General features: G+C 52.5%; 1 protein-coding gene across 1 annotated transcript in view; it reads left to right on the top strand.

The window, feature by feature from the left end:
- Positions 1-20,251, top strand: part of HS3ST4 (heparan sulfate-glucosamine 3-sulfotransferase 4) — a 65,458-nt gene extending 45,207 nt beyond the window's left edge. Inside the window, exon 2 of the mRNA XM_050906151.1 lies at positions 19,615-20,251. Within this exon, the coding sequence (XP_050762108.1) occupies positions 19,615-20,251 (637 nt within the window). The remainder of the gene's footprint in view (positions 1-19,614) is intronic.
- The last annotated feature ends 1,371 nt before the right edge of the window (positions 20,252-21,622 follow it).

Raw genomic sequence — 21,622 nt, 5'->3', positions numbered from 1 at the left:
TGTGCGTTACCAATATTCACATCAAGATCCAGACTAAGCTTCTGGAGAGTCCTTTGTGCAATGTACCACGGGGTCCTTCCCAGGCCACCACTGCGTAAAGCACGTCTGGAAATGACAGGTAAGGCAGCACGAAGGGTCCCAGACTGAGGAACGTGCCTGAGCTGCCCTGCCTCCAGCATGTGCCGCGGCCGGCAGCTCCCGGCGCTGTGACTGCCAGCTCCTGAGAACCACCACAGCGTGTTACACTGGGAGAGTGTAAAACAGCACAGGCAGAGGTAGACCAGGGACCAGCAACAGTTGGAAACATCTGCAAGAAACAGAGTCATCTCCTTTGTATCATTTTTCTCCAGAGACACAAATTTAGTGTAGTTGCTGCTGTATTGCTGCATCCCATACGGTGGCCATCCATGCAGATTCTTTTGCATCCACGCAAATCCATGTGGAAGGACATTCAGAGGCTCTGTGCATCCTCCCACACATCACTGAGTGATGTCCACAGCCCTGAGATTTTTTTTTCTTTAAATTCCTTCTGATTTCCCAATACCTGGTACTCGGGAGTCCAGAAAAACATCTAAACATGGTGCAATCCAAATAAATGAAGGCCATTTCAACAGGCACTAGAGCCAGCACGTCCTGAATGCTGGAGCTCAGCAGGGGTTTCCACAGCACCATAGCACTCTTCTTTCCCATCTGGGATTCTTTTCCACATGTAGATGATTCAGGAGGTGGGAAGGCCATCCCACCCCACCTCCAGCCATGTCCCAGGCAGCTTCTGAGTGATCTCTGCTCCTTTTCCCCAGCACATTCCCAATCACCATCCCCTCGCCAGGAGCTAGTCTCCCTTCTCCTCTGCAGTGCATTTCTTGGAAGCAGGCTCACAAGAAGAATATCGTCTCTGGCTTTCTCTTTTATTTGAGGCATGTATTTAAAATGATACTTTTGTTCCAAATGAATGAGTTGATTCATTCAGAAGTGCAGTTTCTGTTTTTGAATCAGCCGAGCTGTTTATGCTCATAGTGTCCATAAAACTGTTATTTTAGTCCTGACACTGATGCTTATGAATAAAATTTAGATCTCATTCAGAAGTACATTAGCTGTAGCTATTTGGCTTCTTGTTAAAGCATTAATTTTTATTGAGAAGACTACATTGCCAAGCAGCTCCTTCTGCATCTTGCAGCAAACTAAGTACCTCAAAGTGTAGACTTCAGTAAGACCAAATTGCAGCATGTGCTCCCCCCGGTGCCCTCGGGTCTAAAAGTTCGGTTTGTGGCTGGTTTTGTTCTGCTGCTGGATCACGGTGGGAACTCCCCAGTTACCCCGGGTGACCAGGGGAGGCTGGAGCAGATGTGCCATCACTCAGGAGGAGGTGTTCAGGGTCTGCTGGAGCCATCAGTAAGCTGGCACTGCATTGCTTATTCATGACGGACTGGATGTTGGGTGTACTGGAGCCAATTAGCTCTCCCATGTATTTATTGCACTTTTTTGCTTGAAGCAAGCTGTTAAATGTCAAAAATACTTCAGCATTTTAGCAGAAAGATAATTTTTTAATAGATTCCACCTACAAAAAGGAGCTGACTGGCAGAATATTAAACTCAGGGAGATTTATTTTTAATCCGTGCCTCCAAACAGCTTGAGATAACCATTTTTGCATTGCTCCTGGCTGATTAATACTGCTGTCCCTTGCCTGTCCTCCTCACTTGGTGCTGTGGCAGCTGTGGCCTCTCACATCCCATTAACCTTGTCTGCAGCAGGGACACCTGGCCAAACGGAAGAATTAGCTCTTGTAATTAGGAATGTAAACATCACACACTGCCTGCTAACATCCACATGTCCCATCCCTGCCTTCTCCCAGTGCTCGTTAGGGCAGGATGCCTCCAGCCAGGCTCTTCCCGTCATCAACTTCCCACTCACCAGCTTCCGATAGTTTCTAAATTAACAGGCATATAAAACCCAAATCAAACCAAAAGTAGCTTTGGTTCTTCAAGGACTGAGACTGGCGTTTTGCCAGTGCTGGTTGCACTCTAGGAACGGGCGCCAGCAGCCGGTAGTGTTTGCCGGGACTGCGTGCGAAGTCTTGTGCTCTTCCTTGGAGGAGCTAATTGATGCCCGTGACTTGTGTCTGGTACCAGCAGAGCAATAGTATTCTTAGCAATGGTGACATTTATATCCGGGCTCTGTAAGCTGATGGCACAGCACCAGGCCAGCGTGCTGAGTGTTTCCACAGTGAAGCTACCTGAGGTGACGCAGGGATGCCCTCTTGCCACCTCTGCCTGTGGTCCTACTAGGTTTAATTTTTAGGCTAAGTAGTATCAGTCTGTTCTCGGTATCAGTAGTAACTCCCTGGTGCTGGATGGAGCAATTAAGTCATTGTTCATAATACAGTAGGTTCTGAAAATTAAGGTGACTTTATTTGTTTCTCAGTAATATAATGAGCTCTTTTGAGTGATGCTAGATTTAATGGCTAAATCAATATGTGGATTTAGTGTTAGGCTTTATTTTAGCACTAAGTGACATGAGATACGCAGACTTAGAGAGTGTTAATTGGTTTGTGTTTAGCATTTACACTAATCAGAGTGTGCAGTGCTGCCCAGGGCTCTTCAGCACTAGTAATTCTGTTTATCCAAACCATGAATTGTTTACTCTATTGACTGGAGTGGCATCAGTCTGTTTTTTCACTTACTTGAATGTTATACTGCGTGTGTGAATTTTAACAGAGAGTCCTGGGTAAATCTAAGCTGCGCTGCACATAGTGTGTATGTGTATGGGGAAAAGATGGCTAAACAAACCCTGAAGAAAACAAAACATTAACAGGCACCTGCACTGACAAAGTCACTGCATGGAGACTTCAGTACTGCAAGTACACAGCGTTTATTTTCCCTTCGTGGCTGGCATATTTCTCTGCCTTCATTTCGAGGGTGTGCATAAGGGAGGACGAGCCCGTGTTCCCCTTCCCAGCTCACCGCCTGCTACAATAAAGACAGAGCTCCCGTCACCCCGTTTATTGGATGAATCCACCGGCGCTGCCAAGCCCTCATCGCCAGGGTCGCAGCGCTCTGTTTTCATGAACCAGACACAGGAGACAGGGTTTGTTGGCTGAGAGGCTTGGGCTGTGCTGCCCAAGGAGGGATCCTGCCCAGGTCTGCCGGGCGGCGTGGACGTAGCCTGCCCGGATCTCTCCTGGGCACAAAAGCGTATGAAGTGCCAGAAGCCTCCTCCACGGTTGTTGCTGAGCCGCCTGGCCCGGGCTCGTGTCCATCTCGCACTGATGGGAGCAGATGTCTGGGGAAGAGCCCACTGGAGCATCCTGAGAGCCGATGCCAGCGGCAGCACACCACGGCCAGCCTGCACACATGGCATGGCTGCCTTCAAAACAGCTTGGAAACAGCCTCGCCGCTGCTATGTTCCCATCACCTGGCTCTTTTTTAATAGAGTTGCTTTTGGATCATTTAATTTTTATCTAAACATTTGCTTCCCAGCTGAGGTCTTGGAGAGCACAGCTCTGGCTCCCTGGACCGGTGCTGAGCCCCTGGAAATAGAGCTGTCTGCTGGAAGCGCTGACAACCCTTTCTGCTGCTGGAAGCTGCCTCCTGAGCCATTCCCAGGGTCCTTCCCTGCTGCAGACCCCATGCTCGCTCTGTTCCCAACCCCTTCCCCTTGCAGCGGGGCAGGTATGACTTGCAGACGCTGGTGGCTTGTGCAGAACCTGCAACGTTGTTCCCCCAGCAAGGATGCTCTGTATAAGGAAGGTCAGGCACACCACAGGCTGCTCCTTCTCCTGGCTGCTCTAAGCTGTACCGAGAGGCAGAACAGGGTGAAATCCCTTTTATTTTGCAAAGTGCTATTTTACTGATTTCTGCCAAACAACCCCTACCTCGGTCACGGTTCCCCTCCAGTGCCGCTGCCCGGGAGGGGCGTGCGTGGCCGCCTGCAGTGGGGGAGCGGGGGGAAAGCCCGGAGTCGCTGTTATCTGGAGCTGCAGCAGTGTTTTGACAGTTCCAGACATGGACGTTAAATCACTTCTGCGAGGGAGAGTGAAGGGATGTCACTTGGGCTCAGAGAGGAAGCTCTGCTGTACCGATTGCACTGACTGTGTGATCCAAGTCAGAATGAGAATCATAAATCTTGATTATTCTCTGTCTCAGCTGATTTGAACCAAATGCCTTGGACAGGGATATAGTTCACATCTCACTGAAAACTGCAAAAAACTGATTAAATGTACAAACTGATATAAATAGCACTCTATCTGTGTTAATGCCCGAACTGTCACTGCTCGGGGAGAGGATCCTGCGTGGACGGGGCTCTGTCCCAGCCCAGAACAGCTTCCTGGGTATTTTCAGAGGCGGCTTTCTCCCCACTGCCGTTTATTTTGGTACTTTGTTCCTGTGATGCTGGCTGTTATTATGATGCTGTCAATTACAGATGGCATCTCTGATTCTGATTGCACTTTGCTTACAATTAAGCATCCTATAGAAAAATGGAAATGCTGGGTCATTAACATAAAGTAATAATAAGGTAAACCATTCAATTATGGAGGAAAAAACATTTTGAATAATAAGGATATTGTATGCCTAAAAGACATTCAGATGCCAGTGTATTACCATTTTTGCATACATAATAAATGAACTTAAACCCCAAAATAATCAACAGAAGCAAATAATAAATAGCTGTGCCCTCAGCAACAGCCTGGCTGGCATGGCTCCCTCCTGGGGCAGAAGAGCAGCTCCTGGGTGGGAACGGAGGAGTCTCAGATCTGTGCAGCCCTTGGCCGCCACTTTGGGGGGTGCCTTGGCCACCATCGGGCTCGTCTGATGCTGGGACCAAGATGGGGCAGTGTCCCCTCTCAATGCCTCGAGGATGCTCTGGGGACTTGGGAACTGATGCAGCCAGCTTGCCTCTGGTGCCGAGCTGGGGAGATCACGAGCTGCAGGGAAGAGGCGGTGAAGGGGGACGGGGCAGTGGTGTTCATTGCTGCCCGGTAATGGCGAGGGAGGGCAGCGGGGCTCTCCCCAGGGCGTGTGCTGGGCTCCAGGGGCTGGATGCAAACACTGCCCCACTGTAGATGAAAAAGTGGGATATTGTGTTCTGGACAGCTGAGAGGTTAATGCAGTCAGGAAGATATGGCCACCCAATGTCTGTGTGGAGGGATTTGGGACTGGCATTGCTACCTCCAGCATCCGCTGTCCCCCGAGAGCCTGTCACCTCCCTGCAGAAGCCTGTCCTCCTCCCCGCCTGCCCCTGCCTTCAGCCGCTCTGCCTGCGGCACCAGTGGACCTGCACGGACCTGTCTCGTCTACAACCAGAGATCGAACACGTAATTGCACAGGTTTGAAGACTGTGGGGCTGCGCTCCTGGCCGCCTGCCTCTGACCAGCCAGGAGCTCCTCTGGCAGCCTTCACTGGCGGCTTCGTGTCCAACCTTTCTGTGCCCGTGGGGCGAGAGTCCTCCTCCTTTCCCCTGGCTGCCAGCGGTGCAAGAGCTCAGCAGCGGGATGTGTACAATTACTTTTGTTATTCAACCTATTCTGCAGATATCGCTCCTCTGTTGTCCCTCCGTAACAATTCCCAGCCTTTTAGCTGTTGATGGCTCGCCTATTACTCTGGCACTGTGTTAGGATAACATCCAGATACATCTGAAGAGTGGAATTTATTTACTGTTTTTCCCTGAAAAGCTTTTAGCATGATACAGCAGCGGTGCTTTCACTTAGGCAGCCATTATTGTCAGGGTTTTTTTCCTGGTAGAAGTAAATTTTCTAGAAGATGAAAAAGGACTCCTCATGATGTATAGCTCCATACTACTACATTTTAATATTCTATTTTCATGGTCTTCCTTCTCAGGAAGGGCCCATCTTTGGGAAACAGGAATGGTTTGAACTGCCAGGTGAGTCAAATCAGTATTTAAAGTGAACTGGACTGCGTGTATAGCACTCTCTTCCTCAGCTGTATCTTTTCCATATCAAACTGGCTTTTCCAGGAACCGTAGCCTGCAATATCAATAGCATGTATTATTAACAGTCTTGAAACTTCCACAGATGTTACATAGCAATCAGCAAGGCAAAGCTGGATGGAAACACTTCTGCGTGGGTGCCTGCACAGTCCGGCACAGACGCCTGCCAGCCGTGTTCAGGGCAGGAGGACAGGGCCGGCTGCGCTGGGGCTCGTCCTGCTGCGTGCCTGAGGCGAGCTCCCACCTCGGGAATAGGTCTTCCCAAGCAAGTGGGAAGGGAAGGTCTGCGATGGCCTGCTGCCAGCAAGGTGCACTGGATCTAGTGTTTCGGAGAGGATTTCTGTCCTGCAAGCACAGGCCAACACGTGTATCGGCACTTCATATAGTTCATGCCCGTTTTATCTGTGGGCGTGCTGGGGACTGGCACGTGGGCAGGCACGGCTGCGGTCCTGCGGCTTGCCTGAGGTTGAGGAGTGGACTGGGACAGCCAGGGCTGCATGTGCATGCCTGTGCATACCTCAGCTTGCACTTACCAAGCTTGCACTGCTTGGGCACCAGCGTGCAAGGGGAAGGCGGAGGGAGCCCCGTGCCCCTGCCCAGCCCCAGTACCGACCCCCGTCGGGGGCTGCTCCTGCCCGAGCCGGGGGAGCAGGGGCTGCAAACAGCTTTCCAGGCCAATCCGGGTGGCGACAGCTCTGCAGCACACAGTGGGTTTGGCCGATCTCAAAGACCGACAGTGAGGTTTGATCGCTTGTATCGGGGATGTTTTTTCCCCCCTGGCAGGTTTTCATCCCGCTACAGCGGTAGTGGCACTTCCCAAGCAGATGTAAGGAAGGCGCTCCTCCCTGCTCCCCTCTGCTCCACTGCTGTCTGCAGTCAGCCCCGTGCGGAGCATTAGCAGGCGCATCCCCAGCGCCTGGAGGTGCAGGTGACACCCTCGGCTTGACCACGTCTTCTGAGCGGGCCGGGGAGCGGGAGTGGGGAGAAACAGGAGCATCCCCATTCTTCGGAGGACCCACTTTGCAGCGCAAGCTGCCCGTGACTGAGACACAGGTATTGGGACACCCCAAGTTTTTCAGAGCTAGTTTGTATTTATTTGCTCATTAAATAGCTGCTGTTTACTCCCCAAACTGTCTGAACCCCTTCTGCAAGACCAAGCCTCCCTCGAGTGTGGAGCTCGCCGTGGTTATACACAGTCCTCAGGGTGGGCATGCTTCTTTCTGGGTTGGCTTCTTGCTTTCTCAGCCCTAGGATTTACACCAAGTCATGGACGTCCAGGTCTTTTCCCTTCCTCCTATGATAGTGGCAAATGAATGAGCTAGCACTCAAGGGACTTGTACCTGTACGTTGAAGGGAAACCTGGGCTCGGAACAGACTACCTTGACTTGAACATCCTCAGTCAAAGGAGGCAGGACTCACCACTGCCTCTGTCAGCGAGTCCCTATACCAGCACATGTGTGAGGAGAGGCAGGGCACTCAGACTGGTGCTGCTTTGCTATAACTGTGATTAAGACAGTAATTAAATCTGGTAGACGACACTGAGATATTCCCAGTGAACAGGATCGCAGTGCTTCTGCAGAGAACGGTAGTGAGGCTTAGTCAAAACAATTTTGACTGCAGTGGGGTTAGAAATATGCATTTCCAGCCTTTTTCACAACCTGTTTCATAGCTGAGCGCTGACCAACAATAAATCTTACACTAAAATTGGAGAGATCGGGCCAAATTTGTCCCTGGTAAAACGATGTCACACTGAACACGCGTCTCCATCCACAGGACTGAGATTGCTTTGCACAGTCGAAGCCAAGTAGTGCCGAGGGCCGTGTTTGTGAGCCACCCGAGATGGTGCGCGCCGGCGCAGATGTGCCGAGCACTTCCAGCCGTGCCAGGAGCTTGCAGAGCTCTGATGGCTGTTTCTAGGTGAGCTGCTGGGGAGTCAGCACACCCCTATGCATTCGCCATGGCTGCTGGTGAGGAAAGCGGTGGTTAAGGGCACCCCCCGTTAGGAAGGCAGTGAAATCATAGCAGCACTGTCTGATCTGAGAGTGTCCAATTTGTGCGTGAGCTGTGCAGTCAGATGGGCAAGGGATTTCGGCACAAGGCAACAGCCATATCCCAGAGGAGATCCACTTGAGGAAAGAACAGAAGAAAGCAAGATTTAGCATTAAGATCATAATTTCAGATTGCATTGTGCGAGCATCAACAATCTATATACATGAGAGTCTTTGGGGAACACGATGCTGTAATAGCTATCCAAGCCAGCCTGAACAGCGAGGGTTATTTTTAATTGCAACTGGATGGATCTAACCTTGTGATGTCTGTTCACAAAGCATTGCTGGATTAATACAGGTTCCATAGTTGCTTCTGCTAAAAGACTTTAATGGATCAGCTTAGTTCTCTGCTCCATGATTATAGCATTCTTACCCGCCTATCATGCACGAGCCAGATGGTCCCAGTGAAATCAGAGCATATTTATATTTTTGCCTGCTACTCAGCCAGCTGCCCACTGATTTTGTTGCATAGTGGTAGGAGGAGAGGAGCCTTCCTGGGCGAAGTTCACCCACCTCTTTCCCTAGCCCTGGTATCTCCCCCACCTCCTAAAATGCATCGGAGGAACCACGGAAGGGTTCTCTCCCCAGGGCTGCCTGGGAGGCTTGCCCGGCTGGCCGTGGAGGGCAGCCACGCTCCCGCAGCAGCAGCAGCACGGCACTGTCTCCTGGCACGGATTCAGCCGCTTCCCAGTGCGCAGGGGGATGTTTTCAGTTCTATCGGCGATGAGAGCCATTAAGAAGGTACAAGTACTAAAGAGATCCTGAGCGATGCCTATAAAACCTCTGAATCCCTGACAGAATCAATAGCGGGCTCTCAGGAGTAACTTCTTATCCAGGCCAACTTAAGCACATCCCAATGAGCCGTTAAAGATTCTGCGTTTTGTGGAGACACAGAAGAATCCCTTTCATTGAGATAGTTGGACTCTAGACTGGGCGAGATGATGAAAAATCACATTAGAAATAGACTGTACTCCAAAGGCATTTTCCTCAGGGTCTGGGAGAGCGGCTCGAATGATGCTCGTGGTGGCATTCTTCCTCCAGGAGCGTGCCCAGCCAGCGCCGGCGGTGCCCCACAAGCCCGGGCTGCCTGCACCATCGCCGGAGGGGAGCCCCGTCCTTTGCGGTTTGTTGCCATGAGAGGCACAGACCCCTCTGGCCATGTCTGCGAGGCAAGCAGAGACGGAGGAGCAGGAGAGGGAAGGAGGGAGCAGGGGAGCTGTGCCCCATGAAATGGAGGTCCTGGGGCCGGCACCTGGGATGCAGCCGCAGCCGAGCCTCCGCGGTGTCCTGAGCTGTTTCATCAGCCCACGAGCGGGAGCTCCGGGCGGCCTGGGCAGGCAGCTGCCCGCTGGGGCTGCCGAGCAGCCTCCAGCCAGGCTCGGGCCCGGTGCCCCGCTGCGCACGCTTGCCTCCTCTTGGATAACTTTGCTATCGACACAATTTCCAATTTGGCATTTCGGTTACCGTGGCAACGCGATGCTGCCACTCTCCGATCCGATCAGCTCGCAGTTAGTCAACACCGCGTTAGCACCTGCGTTGGTATGGCAACACCGGACCGCTCTCCATCCTGGCTGACACTGCTGCCGGAGGGACGGCTCCAGGCGGCCCCGGAGGGAGCGAGCAGCCCCGGAGGGAGCACGCAGCAGGAGCGTGCGGCAGCAGCGGGGACACGGTTGGCCCTGCTGCGGGGCAGTGAGATGCTCCCAAGCCCCGGCTGCTCCTTATTCCCCTGGCTGCAGCAGGAGCCGGGGCTGCCCCCCACTCCGGCTGTAGCGTCCTGGGCTCCTGAGTCCGGCGCGGCCTGGGAGACACTGGGGAGAAGCCGAGCAGGGACGTGGCTGGCAGAGAGCAAGGAAGTGTCCTTGCAATCTCAAGGTGCCCCTCATGAGAGTGTTGTGCATGGACACCAATGGCTTTGCAAACTTTGGGACAAGGGGAAGCTGCTTGTCTTGGAGAGGGAAACCAATGGTCCCAGGCAGCCCTTAATTTTGGGTATTAAGTCCTGCAAGAGCAGAGCTCAAGTCACAGAGAAGGGTGATTCACCCCCTTCTCCCACAGCCACCACCTCCCAATCCATTAAACTCTTTCAGTGAGTCTCCTGGGGAAATTTGTTTTGCTTTAGCCCCAGTCTGAACTGGCACCCGCTTCTCTGGAAGTGCTTTACAATTTGCGTTTAATGTTTTTTAACAGACATGTGCAAGCCATTTGAATTAGAGCAGTATGAATCTATTAGGCAGCGACAGATGCAAGTTTTGTGTCTCTTATTAGAAGGGATTGGATTCTGAGGTTTAGTGATGTGCAAAGGATTGGACTTTGGAGAGATTAAAATTATTTTCAGCGTTAAGCACAATATTTCTAAGCTAATGCACTCAGTCTTGAATATAGATTCACAGACCAAAAAGATTATAAAACATTAAACCTATGTAAATTCAGCTGTAAATTTATGTTTGAACAAATTCAACAAGAGATTTGACTTGGGGGCTTACAGCAAATAGGTTCTGCTTTTAATGCGTATTGCAGTCTTCAGTTGCAAAGCTGTTCTCCCCTTGAAAGTCCCACGCCTGCTGAATTACTGGCAGGTCACAGTTGACAGCTCAAGCAATTATACCGGAATGTGTTAATAATAAAAAGGAAAATGACTTCATGTTTGTCTTTTCAGAAGACAAAAGCAGATGTTTGCTCCACCCTGAGGAGCAGCAGAGATGAGCTCCACGGGCAGGTGACACTGTTGCAGCACCTGGCCATTGCCTCTTTCGGATAGCAGTCGTGCAAATCCATGTCCTTCTCTGTGGTTCTCCGAGCCCTGGGAGTTGCTGTGAACTTTTTTCTCTTGTTGAGAACATGAAAATACCGTTAACAAAGACTCCTTTTGAGTGGGATTGCAGGAAACCTGCAACATCGTGAACAAGCTGCCTACACAGAGATAAATGACAGCTGTGACTGAAGGAATAAACAAGATAATCTGGATTTAAATAAACCACAAGGGGATTTTGGCAACATGCAAATTCACAAATTTATAAAATGTATCCTTTGAAAATAAAGAGCTTGTCTGAAGCCAGCAGTTAAGAACAATTACTACAGCACATTTTCCCAATGAGAGCTTGAGAGCTGGCCTTTCCCACAAACCGGAGGAGACCGGGAGCCAGATGTCCTGGCCATCGCCACACAGCGGCTGGGGGCCGTTTTTATGCACAGAGCAAAAAACTTGAAGAAGCAACGGCAGCGAGTCCCCCGTCCGACTGGGGAGCCGCAGGAGTGGTGGGGGTGCCGGGGGGGCATGCAGGGCAGCCTGGCCCTCCTTAGCGTCCAGGCCACAGCACCGGGGAATGAATAGGAAAGGAGAGAAATATCAAAAGCCCAAGAAAGCACCCAATAATACATATTTGATCATCTGCTTGGAGGACCAGGTAATTCCTGGATCCAAGCCCAGGAATGGCAATAAAAGTTTCGTTTTGACATTGCACAGCGCAGGGATGCTGCTACCAACAGGCAGGAAGAAATGACGCCCATCCCCGTAACTGAGTGAAGGAGGCATTAATGCCGGGTGGCGGTGGAGCTCCTTCCAGTGGCTTGTTGTCATTGCTCCCCTTTTGCAGGTGGGTAGCGATGGAGACAGAGGAGGGGCGGGAGGTGAGTAGAGACCAGTGGCAGAGCCATGAGTAGACGTGTCCCATTCCAATGCTTCACCTCCTGGGCTGCTCTGCAGAGGCGCATCAGGCGTGGTCTGCAGCATGGCAGTGCCTCTTCATCAACCAGCCTGGCATCAAAAGGGAAGGAAACGCTGCAAGAAAAGCCAAAGCGTGTCCAAGCGGCTATGCAGTCCTCTCCAGGAGCAAAGCCCCAGCCCAGGACTGCAAATTGCTCTGCAGGAGCCACCGGAGGAGAGCTATCTGGAGCGTCACGACCTGCCCGAGCACGTGGAGCTGGTTAGCATTTTGTCGGCACGCGCACAATTAGGGCAGAGCACACGGCAGCAGCTCTGTGAAGGTTAACTGCTCTGAGGAGTACTCCTGCCATGCCAGAGGCTCAGCTGCTCCAGGTTTAACACCCTTGTTATTCTTAGCAACAGGAGCCGTCGGTTCCATGTATTGTTCTCTGCTGTGCGCTTGGCAACAGCTATTGCGTGCAGCAGGACGTGTGCAGGACGCGCTGGCTCTTGGGGCTGGCAGCTCAAGCCTCCTTCACAGCTGCCTTTGCACGGTGGGAGCTCAGCAAAGCGGTCCGTATGCCTACCCAGGAAAGGCAGCCCCTAGAAAGTAACTCTGAGACAAGGCAGAGTTTGGGAAAAAGCATTTCTGCATGTGCATCCCAGAGCTGCAGTGGTTCTGGTGCTCTGCAGGGCCAGGGGAGTCTCGAGGACACACTGCAGCTCCCAATGTTATCCTTAAAACTGTACAGCAAAAGCTGAATCTGCTTTTCCTCCTCTTTTCCTTGATCACTACTTCCCTGCTGTCTCTCCTCAGTGCCAGCCTAGCTATCCATTTGTCTTTATTGTGCATGGAATTAAACACAGTCCTTAAATGTGGCAACACTTTCAGATTATTAGCTCTGCAATTTCTTGGCTCCTGTTTATTGTGATAACATCATCTGAAGGGGCCGTTGTAATTAATAGTTTGTTCGTGCTTCTTTTATAAACCCCTGGTGTGTTTGTTTTATATTTGAACATCAGCCACTACAACTTGCTTCCAGTGTATTGTCTGAAGTGTCCCCACCACAGAGAAAAGGCTTAGAGGTTTGGGGGTTTTTTTTGCAACAGCTTATTGAAACCATAATTTAAAGTAAAAGCTAAGTAAGTATAACACTAAAGGCGAGACGATCGTCTTGCCCTGACCCTGGAGGAGAGGAGACCAAAATCCTTGTTTACAAAACTGTCTGTGAAGGGGCTGTTGCCACGGCACGGCAGTGCCTGGAAGGAGAGGGAACCCCGCTCCTGGCTGTCACCCAGCCCCTGCCAGCAGCGGGATGGGCAGGAGCGGCAGCGTGGGTGAAGGAGAGCAGCAGTACTTCCTCTGAATTCTGATTAATTTTCATCTCTTTTAAAGCGTTGTCATCTAAAAACCCACAAATCACAGCCACAATCCATAATACAGAACAAACGAAGGCTTGTGCAAGCACCAGGTCCCTGGGTACCTGCCAAAATGTCCCAGGGGCTGCAGACGACTCGCAGTGCCGGGGAGGTGCTGGTCGGGGGGAGCAGGAGCAAATGCAGTACAAATACCGTCAGTAACACCCTCGGGTCTGACCGCGCAGCCAGAGCATCGGCACAAGGGCCAGGGGCCCAGCCAGCCTCCGTTTGCTCTGAGCTTTTAGTTTGAGAGTCCACAGGCACTTATTTGCAGAACAGCATCTTGTCAGCTAGGAGAGAGTCCAAATACAAAAAAGCAATAAGCTAGTGGCTGTGGCTAGACCAATTCACACTGCAGCGGAGGTGCTAAGTAGCAGAGAGCAGCGTTAACTAACCCCGGGAGCGCCCCGGGGCCGCCCAGCCCCTCTGCTCCTCGCTTTGCTGCAGAGCAGATGTGCTGGTGGAGGCAGTGCTCCGGGTGGTCCCGGGCAGGCCAGGGCAGGTCTGCCTGCGCGATGGAGAGGGACAGAGCAGACGACAGCAATGGTCCCCTCGAGCCCTGTTGCCTGAGAGTCATCGCTCCTAGTCCAGCAGAGCTTTTAGCATCTCATAATTGCCACATTTTGACATTTGACAGCCTGCTGCATGCTGCCAGGGTGTCTGACTCAGAGGAGCACACACCAGCCAATTCTGCCTATGCTGGTCCCTCCTTCTGCTCAGACAATTGCATAGGAAAACAGCTTATCCTGTGTGAGACAGCACAAACAAGTGTGCAGTGCTGCTGCGCGGGTGTCAGGGTAATTGAACACCACGGGGTAATGGTGTGTGGTGCTTCCCTGGCAGTCCAGCACCATTTGCAAGGCAGAAGGACTTTTACACGCTGCTCCTTCTCCTGTTATCCAGGCTGCCGCTGTCTCAGCTGATGCCCTCTTCGCTCAAAAATCAGAGCTGCCTCTTCCCGTTCCCCATAGTGCCACACGCCACGGGTTCACTGCAATCCCGTTGGTCCCGTTTGACCCTCTTGTCTCAAAGCGCTGATCCAAGCTCCCAGCAGCAGCAGCAGGAGCAGTAACGACAGCCCCAGGTCAGCCTCCCCAGAGCTTCACCCCCGTTACCAGCTCAGGATCAAACATGCCCCTGGTCTGGAAGGGATGCTTTGGGAGAACCTGCCGCGAACTGAGACCTTCAGTGTTCCTGTGGAGAGCTGGCAAAGGGAGCATCAGAGCTGGCCCAGCCCTTTCAAGCTTTACCATGGTGTAAAATGAAGGTTGGGATAAAGGGAGAAGGTGGAGAGCTCCTGTCGTGGTTTAACCCCAGTCAGCAACTCGGCACCACGCAGCCGCTTCCCCCTCCCCTCTCCCAGTGGGGTGAGGAGGAGGAAAGGGAAAAAAAGTAAAACTCGTGGGTTGAGATAAGAACAGTTTAATAACTAAAGTAAAATATAATACTAACAATAGTAATAATGAAATATAATAATAGTAATGAAAAGGTATATAACAAAAAAAGGAAGGGGGGGAGAAAAAAAAACCAGTGATGCACAATGCAATTGCTCACCACCCAGATGAGCTGCAATCTGGACCAATGCCAGAGCCGCGATCCGCCCCTCCTGGCCAACTCCCCCCGTTTATATACTGGGCATGACGTTCCATGGTCATTCTCCCATCCTCGCAGAGCAGGACAGCAGTGAATACAGAGCCGGCTTGAAGGAGAAACACTGCCTGAGCACTGAGGGACGCGTCCATGGACCCTGTTGCTGCTTGATGTCTTTGAGCAGAGAACTTAGGAAGACACAGGAGGGACTGGACACTTCTGTGCATGTTAACCATATCTAGAGTTGCCACTAACTACAGAGATTGGGAAGCAATATTCAGACTTTCTGCTTCAGGACTTCATTAAATCTTGAGCAATGGCAATCAGGAGGAAAGGAGCATGGGCAGAGTAATCCCATAGCTGGTTGAGAGATTCTCGGTCCTTCCTCAGAGGCTCCCATTACTGACTGGTGTCAAAGATAGGCGACCTGGCAGGAAAACTCCCAGCCACCGCCGCGGCTGCAGTACCTTTGTCCCTGGGGGCTGGCAGCTCTGGGACTCTGGAGGTGCTCTGGGTGTTAGCACAGGACAGCAAGCAGCAGGGTAAAACGTGGTCTGCAGCTAGCTTGTGACACAATCCGTTAAAAAGGAAATGCATACAAATTACTAGCTATAACTGATGGTAAAATAACTATTTTGTGGAGCAAGGAACAGAAGAGTAACACATTGATTTTGGTAATTAATGGTTCAATAGAAACCTGTTCTGGGAGCGTCCTGGGCAAAGTCACTGGATTGGAAGTGCCTTTATTCCCTGGTCTCAGTTCTTTGCCTCAGTCCTCCGCATGTTCTCCGAGGCTGATCGCACAGCCCCAAGGACAGCCACAGGCGCTGGCTCCTGCAGCGTGGCTGCTGCTCCTCCTCACAGGCTCCCACTCTTCTTCTGGAAGCTCTTTCGGGCAGAGATTTTGGCTCAGTCTGTGTGCAGTGCTCATCCCAACAGGGCTGGAAACCGCCTCCAGCCACTGCCAAAGTGCTTTCCAGTGCCAGATGCTGCCCCAAGGGCTGGAGCCTGGACCCTGGTGAGATCGATGTAGCACCACACCTGATTCATGCTCTCTGGAGGAGCAGGTTGCAACATGCAGATGACTGCAATAGCTAAACCTCAGCCAGCACAGCCAGGAGTGGCTTTGCCTCCTGGCATCTGGGTGGATGACGATGATGCAGCAGCAGGAGGGAGACGGCAATGCTACGAGCACTCTGCCAGGTTGGGGCTAGATCGGACGTGGTGGGGAGAACCGCAGCCAGCAATATCACTGTGCTGCTCATGCCTCTCCAGGCAAGTGAGTGAGTGCAGCAGAGGGTGGTGATGGCAGGGAGTGATTGAGCCCCTGCAGCTGGGTGTGTTCGAAGCAAAACGCCTGATCCCAAGGGAGATCCTGGTAGCAGGGAAATGGAGTCATTGTTCAGAGGTCCTTGCTGGCCCGCTCTTCAGTGCTGTTTCTCTAAACAGCTTCTACAAGACAGTTTAGCTTGCTGCCTTGGCTGCTAGTGCGGGCTCGGGGCCGGGTTCCACCAGCGAGTCGCACCTGCAAGGCTGGGCCCGGGGTGTCTGGTGGTGCTGCGGGGAATGGATGCTCCGTGATCGTGGCCCTCGTCCTTGCTGGAGGTGGATGGCTCCCTCTCCTCCACCGCCGGCAATTAGCACCTGGGCTGTGAGAGCAGCCGCCAGCCCTCCTCCCGTTCAGCCCCCCCCAGCTCTCCTCCTTCCTTTCACCGCTCTGTCACATCAAGACCGAGACCTAATTTCCGTGCAGAAATTTTAGCATTTCAGTTCCAAGTTTGTTAAGCAATATTTTAAAAAAAAAAAAAAATCAAACAGAAAATTTTACACAGCCACGCTTGTATTTTGTGGGCAACACAGAAAGGACTGGTGCACTGCAAGCTCGCTGTGCATGCAAAGGCAGCACCTGCCAAGGCCAGTGAGTGGGACTCTGCAGCAGGGAGATTTCTGTAGTGGGTCACATCCTGAAATTGAGGGTTATCTTTGGCCAGTCACTCTCAGAGACGTGCTGCTGAGTGAATGCAATTTCCATGGGAATACAAACACCAGCCAGAATCACACAGAGGCTGAGAAGTCGGGTGAGCCCCAGTGCAGCTCTGGGAGTTTGGCGGGATGCCGTTGCAGGGTCGGTCGCCAGCCACTGCTCCCTGCAGCCGGTGGTGCCCGTGCCCAGCTGGCCGCTGCCCCCAGCCAGGGCGGCAAGCTGGAGCGTGGGTGCTGCGTGGCGCTGGGGAGGGGAAGCCCCACTCCGGCCGTCAGTGATGCTCTCCTGTCCGTCAGATGCTTTCGGAGAGCAGCAGGGAGCACTTCTGCTCCAGTCCTTCTCGGGGCAAGTGCTGCCTGCCCACGGGCTCAACCTCCCGGTCTCATTTTCTGTGCACTTTCCTTGCACCACTCACACAACCTCCTGCTCAGCCGAAGCTCAGCTGAAGGGCACCCTATTTGTACAGCAGTGGGCACCTGAGGACTCAATCCCTGATCACGCTGTAGGCCTTGCTGTGATGTGGATAGCCATAAAAGATGCTTCCTTCCCACAGGGCTGTTAAATCCAGGTGCTGGATCTCCCCCAGGAAAGCTAGTCTGTAATTCTGTAGCATCTGCAGTCCCCAAGTGCTTGCATCCCTCTTAATTTGTTCAGGCTTTTCTTAAAGGAAAAATACCTCAAGATGCATCGTTCTGCCTAATCCTTGCTCCTTGCGTATCACTGCTACTCAAATGGCTGATGCAAGGCAGGGACAAAGCACCGAAGTGCTCTGGGCAGAAGATGGGACTGCAGATGCCCCGCCACGTTGGGAAGGCAGCTCTGGCGGGGCACCACGCTGGAGGGATGAGCTCCCTGGCAGGGCCTGGCCACCAGCGTGCTAGCCCTGAAATGGGTGAGCTGGAGTCCTGCAGCCCTGCTCCCCTGCAAACCCCCATTGCCAGGACTCAGCTAGAGATTTTTCAACAGGAAAGATGCTGGCTGCAGGAGGGGGGCAGCCACAGGACCCCGCTGGCCTCTTCACCCAAAAGTGCGGAAGGCATGAGCAGCCCTGTGGCAGCACCAAACCCACCTTCGCTCTTGCCTGGACAGGAGACCCAGCACCTTCTCCAGCAGCACCTTGGCAAAACAAGCCCAGCTGGGTGGATTACACCAGCGGTAAATACATAGATTACGGAGAGGTTTAAAGCAAGCCGATGCATTTAGCAGTCACAAATACAAGGCAACACTGACAGGCAAATCTAGCTGGGCCTCGCCTGACAGCCGCTTCTGCTTGCAGACTTCAGCTGCGTAATTCCTGAAATGGCTGTTTCCTGGGGCTCGGCGGTTTGACGTCAGCATCACTGCGGTCGCCGGTGCCCAAGGTGCTGTTGCAGAACCATTTCCAGCCTATTCACATTGTTTCCTCACCATATGTTTGTACTAAAAATAGTTGCAATATGAAGGGATAATCCTGCAAGACCCTGAGCATCGTCATCCTCCGTGTCTGCTGCAGGAGACCTGGCCAGTGCCACAAGTGCTTCCTGGGAGCAGTGACACTGCTCCTCTTCGTGCCTCCGGGGCAGCAGCATCATCAGGCACTGCATCTTCGGGGCAAATTAGCCAACAACAGGTTAAACAAACTACGCTTCGTGTGGGTGTGCCTAGGCACGAGTATTTGAAAAGCTGAAGGTAAAAAAATTGTTAAAACACACTTAAGAAGCAGTCAGTACTGTGCCTGTAAAACCTTTGAACAGGTACACTGCGGGCACGGAAAGCCTTGCACAGGAACGCTCCAGCAGACGTGGCTGTACACGCGGGCGCGGCGACTCTGCGGCCTCCCGCGTTGTCTCGCCTTGCCTGGTCGGTGCGGAGGGCACCGGGAAGGGCGGCAGGGGCTGGCGGTGCTCCCTCCGCGCCGCTCGGGTCAGTGCCTGCGTGGGGTCGCTGCCGGCGGGTGAGGCAGGGTGTCTCACGGCTTTGGGGATCCAGCCAGTTTCCCACTCGGGCATCTCTATTGCCAATGACACAGCAGGTGCCGGAGGGGAGCCCTGCGGGGCGGGGGGCACGGCGGCAGGGCTGGGGCTGGCCACGGCCACGGCCACAGCCACGGCATGCGCAGGAGCAGAAGGTGGGTCGGTGCCTGGCTCGTGGCCCTGACCTCCAGCCTCTCCAGCACCCGGCGGCTGAGGAGGTGTGAAAGAGGCTGTAACGCTCTTGCAGGGGACATCATTTAATACCTTCCGGCTTGCTATGATAATCTTTAACTGGGGGCAGCCGGGACAAGCATTTACCTCTTCATTTTCTTAGATATAAATGCTATCTCGCTGCAGTTTCATTTTACAATATGGTAATATGCTATCCAGGAAAGTCTTGCTACATGCTAATTTATCCAGTAGGCAAATTCCTTTTGGCTAATAAAAGTGCTTGCACAGGAAGCTCAAAACCCAGCAGCAATTAATTATTGACAGAGCATGTGAATTAGAGATAAAAGAAAAGTCATTCTTTCTCACACACAAGATAGTAAATAAATTTAATTATTGTACTAGAAGCAAGGGATCTTATTCTGTATTAAGTTTTATTAGCTGAGACATTTAAAAGCATGTCATCATAACAAAAAGGTCTTGTGTAATCCTAACTGCACCACTCTGGTACAAGGCTCTGAAGTGAATAGGCTTAATTGAGCAAATGGAAGCAGATGGCTTGCTGAACAGACAGGTATTGTACAGGTTTATTGTCAATTAACTTTTGTCTACATATGCCTATGGCGAACTGACTATATAATGTGTTACCAAGGCTGATTTAACACTGCAGGTGCCCGCCATGTCCAGGGTCCGAGAAGAAACAAAGCCAGAAGTGCTTTGGTCCCTGGGGCCCGCAGCATCCATGGTGTGGCAGCATCCCGCCTCCTGAACGTCCCGCCAACACCTGCATGGGGCAGGAGGGACACCGAGGTGTCCGCCCGTGCCTGGCCCCTTGCTAACCACCCCTCCTCTGCTTCTGCGCAGGAACGTGATGCCCAAGACACTGGATGGCCAGATCACCATGGAGAAGACCCCCAGCTACTTTGTGACCAACGAGGCCCCCAGGCGCATTCACTCCATGGCCAAGGACACGAAGCTGATCGTGGTGGTGAGGAACCCTGTCACCCGGGCCATCTCGGACTACACGCAGACGCTCTCCAAGAAGCCGGAGATCCCCACCTTCGAGGTGCTGGCCTTCAAGAACCGGACCCTGGGGCTGATTGACGCCTCCTGGAGCGCGATCCGCATCGGGATCTACGCCCTGCACTTGGAGAACTGGCTCCAGTACTTCCCCCTCTCCCAAATCCTTTTTGTCAGTGGCGAGAGGCTCATCACTGACCCGGCCGGAGAAATGGCCAAGGTTCAGGACTTCTTAGGCCTCAAGAGGATTGTGACAGAGAAACATTTTTATTTTAATAAAACCAAGGGGTTCCCCTGTCTAAAGAAGCCAGAGGACAGCAGTGCTCCCCGGTGCTTGGGCAAGTCCAAGGGTCGAACTCACCCCAAAATAGACCCAGACGTCATCCACAGACTGCGGAAGTTTTACAAACCCTTCAATGTCATGTTTTACCAAATGACGGGCCAAGATTTCCGGTGGGAGCAGGAAGAAAGTGATAAGTAGAACCACAAAATCAGGAAAAAAGTTCTTTTCTTTTGAGATGCGAATCATCATTAGAGACCCAAAACTCACTCGGGGCTAGAGGCTCAGCCTTGTGAGCACAAGACTCTTGTGCTGTCAGGGTTGCAGCCAAAGCCGCCCCGTGTTTCCAGCTCTGAAGCCGTAGTGGCACGTCACCTCGGGTTGCACTTGGGCTCTCCCCCCCGTGATGCTGAAGGGTCAGGGGGTGGGTGGGAGGAGGAGGAGGCAGAGGGAGCGGGGCTCCTCGGGGTGACGGGATGCTTCGTGTCGACATTTCGCTGCTGGTGTCCCCCTCGCAGCTAGGCAGGCAGGACCAGCACCTCCTGCCATGGCTAGCTGAGCAGGAGGGTGGCTCACAAAACCCAGCAGCACTGGGACAAACCCATAGATTTGATTTCTCCTGCCCTGGCTTTTAGTTTTGCCCAAACAGCAGCATCAGACCTGGTAAATGCAGGACACGTGCATTTACATGCACACTGGTATTTGTGTGTGGAAGGAATAAAGCCAGTTATGCTGCAAAGGAACTATGTACAGAAACTTCATTTGCACCAGATGTTTCAATTACTTGTTGCACTAAAACTAGTATTTACCAAGTGCCACAAAACACCTGGGCCCGATTCTCCTCCAACTGCTGGGTGTATCTCCACTGCTGGAAGAGAGTTGTTCCTGCTTTGCTGGGATGCTCAGTGAGATCAGAACCAGGGCCTTCCCTGGACCACCCCGCTCCTCCTGGAAGCCGTACAGAAGACCATTCCCAGGCACCCGCTCGGAGCGAGCCGGGATCTCACGGCCCGGCCAGGCTGCCAAGGTGTGGTGCGGAGCCGCGTGTGCCCGTGCAGTGCCTCCTGGCAAAGCCGTTCTGTGCCCTGCTCCGTGGTTTGGAGCCAGGCGTTCCTGGCAGGAACCGGGGGGGCGACTGCAGGGCAGAGGCATGGGGGACAGCCCCAGCATAGGGTCTGGGAAGGGCTGACCATCGGGGCCCCTGGCACTGCCCTTCATTTGCACCTTGAAAACGAGATCTCTGCTGCTTGCTGTTGACAGCCGGGTTTGCAAAATGAGGAAGCAGCCTTCATCTTTACTTCAGAATTACAAAAAAGCAATTAATTCCCAGGGTGAGCACTGCTCTGCACAAAAAATGTGTGCTTTCTAGTGGAAATGACCACGTCAACCAAATTTGCAAATCCTGGTAGAAACTGTAGAATAAACCCATATCCCAGCTGGATCCTCCAGCAATGTGATGAGAGCGGCATGCTGGAACCAGTGGAGAGCAGGCCAGCAGCACCTGGACCCAGCTGCACTGTTTCCATCTCCATTACTGAGAGAAGAACAGTCAGAGAGGGAACACAAGGAGGA

Source organism: Gymnogyps californianus, chromosome 15 (assembly GCF_018139145.2).
Source record: "Gymnogyps californianus isolate 813 chromosome 15, ASM1813914v2, whole genome shotgun sequence".
NCBI classification, from domain to species: Eukaryota; Metazoa; Chordata; class Aves; order Accipitriformes; family Cathartidae; genus Gymnogyps; species Gymnogyps californianus.
Note: the sequence above shows the minus strand (reverse complement) of the source record. Positions and strands in the feature narration are given on the sequence as shown.